Source organism: Oryza sativa, chromosome 6 (genome assembly GCF_034140825.1).
Source record: "Oryza sativa Japonica Group chromosome 6, ASM3414082v1".
In the NCBI taxonomy this organism is placed as follows: domain Eukaryota; kingdom Viridiplantae; phylum Streptophyta; class Magnoliopsida; order Poales; family Poaceae; genus Oryza; species Oryza sativa.
In genome coordinates, this window is record NC_089040.1 from 27,000,446 (window position 1) to 27,006,398 (window position 5,953).

The following is a 5,953-nucleotide window of genomic DNA, read 5'->3' on the forward strand; positions in this document are numbered from 1 at the left end:
TGATGTGGCTAGCTTATGAAAAGAGGGTTTAGATCCGGTAGCAAAATATCTCAGCACAAATCTTAAAGCGAAATCGACGGCCTAAAAATTTGTCGACAGTCATTTAGCAGTTTCGATTTTCTAAAGTTGGTTACCAACCAGTAAAATATGAAATCTGCGGCTCCCCTAAACAGGGCCCAACAATCAGCCAGCTATTGAGCAGCAACAGCAAGCAAAATGCAAACATTTAAACTCCATTGCTTAGATACAAAATCGTTTGAGCTTTGATTTGATCCAAGCTAACCCACCAGCCATGGCGGAGGTTGTACAGCTCCACCACCTCATCTTGCTTCTGCCGCTGTTCATCCTCCCCTTCCTCCTCCTCCGTTCGTCGCGCCGCCGGCGTGGCGCCTGCGGCCGGCTACCACCGTCGCCATGGGCACTCCCGGTGATCGGCCACCTCCACCACCTAGCCGGGGCGCTCCCGCACCGCGCCATGCGCGACATTGCGCGGCGCCACGGCCCACTCGTGCTGCTCCGGCTCGGCGAGCTCCCCGTCGTCGTCGCCTCCTCCGCGGACGCCGCGCGCGACGTCATGAAGACGCACGACCTCGCCTTCGCGACGCGCCCCATCACCCGCATGATGCGCCTCGTCTTCCCCGAGGGCTCCGAGGGGATCATCTTCTCGCCCTACGGCGAGACGTGGAGGCAGCTCCGCAAGATCTGCACCGTCGAGCTGCTCAGCGCCAGGCGCGTCAATTCCTTCCGGTCCGTCCGCGAGGAGGAGGTCAACCGGCTGCTCCGGGCGGTGGCGGCGGCCGCGGCGTCGGCAACCTCGCCGGCGAAGACGGTGAACCTCAGCGAGCTGATGTCGGCCTACGCCGCCGACTCGTCTGTGCGCGCCATGATCGGGAGGCGGTGCAAGGACCGGGACAAGTTCTTGGCGATGCTCGAGCGAGGGATCAAGCTGTTCGTGACGCCGAGCTTGCCGGACCTGTACCCGTCGTCGCGCCTCGCCATGGTCGTCAGCAGGATGCCTCGCCGGATGAGGCGGCACCGCGAGGAGGTGTTCGCGTTCTTGGACGCCATTATCGCGGAGCACCAAGAAAACAGAGCCTCCGGGGAAGATGAGGAGGACTTGCTCGACGTGCTCCTGAGGATCCAGAGAGAAGGTTGCATGGAGTCCACTGTTATCCACCGAATCCATCAGGACAACAATTGGAGGAAGTACTCCCATGAACACACAAATAACTCAAAAAAAAGTACAATCGTAATTTCACGCGAATAGCAAATATCATCGCCATCTATAGTTATACTCTGTAATCTCTATCTCTACTATTACAAAAAATTAAAGATATTTTTGTCGGTATTTTGGTCCGTCATCTGTGTATGAGTTGGTTTTCAAGTTCGTTCGCTTTTAAAAATACAGATCCGTATTTGAGTCGGGTTTTAAGTTAGTTCACTTTTGGAAATACAGAAAGAGTCGTATAAGAAGTCTTTTTAAAAAGCTCGCATGCTAATTTGAGATGACCAGATTTCTAATTGCAGCTTATGATTTTCTAGAAAAATATATATCGAAACGAATTCTCACAGTGAATTTCACCTTAACTAAACCATATAATAATAATAAGATAAAAATAATCTTTATCCGTTGCAACGTACGAGCATTTTTTTTCTAGTAATAACCTGCCACTTTGTAGGACACACAAACGAGAGATTTTGCTTATTTCCTAACCCCCACAAATCCTAAGAGCTCTAGCTCAATAGGCACCTAAAAAGTAACAGCAAAATTAACATAATCATATATAATATATTAGATAATAAAAATAATTTGTTATGGGCTTCAAAAAATATATACAATGAGCTATTTTTATTAAAAGAAATCCGTTGTAACTTAGTAGTGTTATGCTAGTAAGAATAACGCGTGAGGACTGAACCTACACGTCAATGACACATATATACTATAATTTTGTTTTTTGATACAATGATATTTTTCAGCACCATAATTTTTTTACAGGGTTACCAAGCAAATTAGCAAAAAGTTACCATGGCTTTTCCACAAAATGTAGTTACCTGAAAATTTGGCTTCATGGTACACAGGACTTGTTCAATGGGGGCAGTGAGACGACAGCGACGACGCTACAATGGATTATGGCTAAACTCATGAGAAACCCAAGAGTTATGCAAAAAGCACAAGATGAGGTCCAACGAGTATTCATTGGTCAGCACAAAGTCACAGAAGAAAACCTAAGCAATTTGAGTTACATGTACTTGGTCATCAAAGAGGCGCTCCGGCTGCACCCGCCAAGACCACCACTGCTGCCACGAGAGTGTCGAACTACTTGCCAAGTGCTAGGGTTCGATGTGCCTAAAGGAACAATAGTGCTCGTGAATATGTGGGCTATAAATAGGGATCCTAAGTACTGGGACCAATCAGAAGAGTTTATACTAGAGAGATTTGAGCATGTTGATATCAATTTCAAAGGGATGAACTTTGAGTATATGCCGTTTGGAGCGGGACGACGGATGTGCCCTGGGATGGCATTTGGTCTAGTGAATTTAGAGCTCGTACTAGCGAGTCTCTTATATCACTTTGACTGGAAGTTATCTGACAAAATAAGTCGGTGACCTAGACATGACGCAGGAGAGGGGGGCCACCACACGGCGACTCCATGATCTTTTGCTTGTCCCTGTGATTCGAGTGCCGTTACCGTTAGACTCGCGCAGCTAGCTAGGTGCTAGATAAGTAGCTTGTGATTTTTTATTTCTTGATAAAGCGACCAAATATATTGGTTCACTAATGTTTACCTATGTTCAAACCTTAACAATTAAATTATTACAAAACTACTTCAACTCACTGTGCAATTAATTACATTTGTACATTCCGATATGTATTTTAATATACAGTTTCTCTGTGCTATTCATCTTTTGTTATTGTTATATTTGCAGATTTATGTGTCATATTTATTAGACGAAAAGAAGTAGAATACAACACACCACATATGTCCGGCGGCTTCTCTGGATAGGAAGAAAAAGAAGCATGCAGCTACATGCAACTTCCCTACTTCCTCTGGATCCACTTTCATGGCAAATCTTAAACTGGTGTGACAAACAAGGACCGTACGTAGTTTCTTTTCCTTTCTCCTTAATATATAAAAAAAGTAGGATCCCATATATTATAGAATGGACGGAGCGTGTGGATCCATATATACACCCCTATGTGTTGCCAGTGGAGAGCAATATTCGACTGCTCTTGGAATATCGTCAATCACCTAGACTGTGGAAAAGACACTTTCATGGCAAATCTCAAACTGGTGTGACAAATAAGGACCGTACGTAGTTTCTTTTCCTTTCTCCTTAATATAAAAAAAAAGTAGGATACCATATATTATAGAATGGACGGAGTGTGGATCCATGTATACACCCCTATGTGAAGGTTGCCAGTGGAGAGCAATATTCGACCGCTCTTGGAATATCGTCAATCACCTAGACTGGGGAAAAGATGTTGTCAAAGACATAAGCGCGCGTTGTGCTACCTCCAAAGCTATTCCAAGTGACCAGAAGGATAAGAGAATCGAAGCTCCGGAGGATAATTTTCATAATCTCTTATCAATTTCCTTATTGTATATAGAAGTATATCGTACATACAAAGGTATGTTGTATCCGTATATTTCATAGGTCATAGGATAGGAAGTATGTATTATCCGTAATCATGATAGGTACGTCATCCGTATATGAGTCGGTTTTTAAATTCGTTCGCTTTTGGAAATACATATTCATATTTGAGTTAGTTTTTAAGTTTGTTCGCTTTTGAAAATATAGAAGGAGTTGTATAAGAAATCTATTTAAAAAGAATTGCATGCTAACTTGAGAAGATCGGATTCCTAATTATAGCTCATGATTTTAAAAAAATATATATATCCAATCGAATTTTAGTGAATTTTACCTTAACTAAACCATATAATAATAATAAGATTAAAATAGTCTTCACATGTTGCAACGCATAGGCATTTTTTCTAGTTATCAAATAAATAAAAGGGGTTAGACTTCAAAACTAGACCTGCTAATCTATCACCTTGCGGAGCTAGCTATAGAACCCCTAAGCGTTCCTCGGATTTTCTTAAACTAGAAAAACGTTGCTACCGTTTGTCGCACCTAGTGCTAGTCACGTGTAGTACGTTGCTTAGATGGATTTGTATAAATGAGGGTATTGGCAGTTAACACCTGGCGGGGGATGCGAGAATATTAGCAGCTTACTTCTTATATTAACTTTGGCGGCTTAGATGCTTAGTACTCGTGATCACGATGTTCTATGCACAAAGACTACATTAGTATTCAAAAAATAATCCATTAGTTGATGCAGATCTGACCATTAATCGAGGCTAACTACAGTCTTAGTTAATTGATCACTTGTTCTTACAATTCGTTTAATTACCAACAGGTTGGTCAACCAATCTCGTCCAGTACAAGCTATGTATAAAAGTCACCATGCCTAATTCATGAAATAATCTCAGGAAAGATATATCCATTATTATATTGTTTGATTCCCCAAACACTACGATCCAATGGGCGATCAAGTAGTTAGAATCATTTAAGAAAAAAAAAATAGAAAAGACGGCCTCTTGGGTTGCCTTGCGTGGGGAGGCTCCCCAACCCTAGCCCGCCTCCTCATCCGATCTGCTCCGCCTCTACTATAGCCATCAGCAGTGGTGGGCGGCGGATGTAGATCGGAAAGATAAAACCATGGTGTGGACTAGTAGGGAGATCGACCGATAGTTCAGGCCTTCACCGTTGGTCCTCTATTTCAACCAGCAGATCGCTTTATTTAGTTTAACAAACAAGCGCCGCGAAGGTCATCGCATTGATTTGAACAAGATCCAATAAGGGAGATATGCCTACCTAATGAAGGCCACGATGGTGCCCTCCCATAAAGTGGTGCTAGTCTAATCGATGATGATACCAGGCGAGACACTTGGATATGTTCGTTGATAATTTTATTCCTATTTTCGGGAGTTCATTACAATGATGGCTTCTTCCATTTACCTAGTAGCGCTTTGTCCCAACGTGCTACAAATCATCACTGCTTGGTCTGTGTTGTTGGTGATCAGGCATTGGTTGCTACTACGTACGCAGGTAGCGACTTCTATTTTGATAAGGAAGATTCGTGGTTGCTAAAATCAGTTCAACAGCTACGATCAATTGTGAGCAGATCGTGCTCACCCAGAGTCGTCATTAGTACTCTGGGTGAAAACCCTAATATGGTTTATCTAGATTCGACAGCGTCGATGCTTGTTTATTATTTTCTTTATTGAAGGTGTTATCTCAAGCTCCCAATAAAAAAAATCTAGTCCTGTTTTTTTATGGCTGTGATAGACAAGCATTAGGTCCTTCTTGAAATCATTGTTTCAGAGTAGATGTGTATCACTTTATATTCTTGTCTAGATTATTGTGTTTTGTATGAGTTGATGTAAACAATATGATACGTTCATAGTTGCTTAGATTGTTTTCCTTTTCTTTTCTAGCTGTGTGTGCATTTCGGGTTGATGTAGAGACCGGGCGTAGTTATATTTTTAATGAAATTATTCTTATTATATTAAAAAATCGACAATCACCTAGTTACTATGACTATCACCTGTCTTGAGCCAGTTTGCATCGATAAACCACTTAGTAAGCCTGCCAAATTAAGAAAAACAAATTTAAGTGCGAAATTTCTATAATTTTTTTCTAAGTTTATGATAACCAACACGAAAACGCTAGGGAGCGGATTTCGGTGGGCAAACGGTTTTATAAAACCTGGTTAGAATACACATGGATTTAGGGCCATTAATTCTCATTCAAAAAGACTCGCTCGTGCAGAGGCGCAGAGCTGACAAGAATCAGCCAGCTATTGAGCTGCAACAGCAAACCAAATGAAAGCATTAATTTAAACTCCATTTCTGAGATACATGCATGTGAAGCTTTGATTTGATCCAAG

The 5,953-nt window shown here is 42.3% G+C and overlaps 1 protein-coding gene across 1 annotated transcript; it reads left to right on the forward strand.

Annotated features, from left to right (window-relative positions):
• Nucleotides 1-292: 292 nt before the first annotated feature.
• On the forward strand, nt 293-1,348 carry LOC107275594 (desmethyl-deoxy-podophyllotoxin synthase). The gene has a single exon (XM_026026554.2). The coding sequence runs from the start codon at nt 293-295 to the stop codon at nt 1,265-1,267; it is 975 nt and encodes a 324-aa protein (XP_025882339.1). The 3' UTR covers nt 1,268-1,348.
• The last annotated feature ends 4,605 nt before the right edge of the window (nt 1,349-5,953 follow it).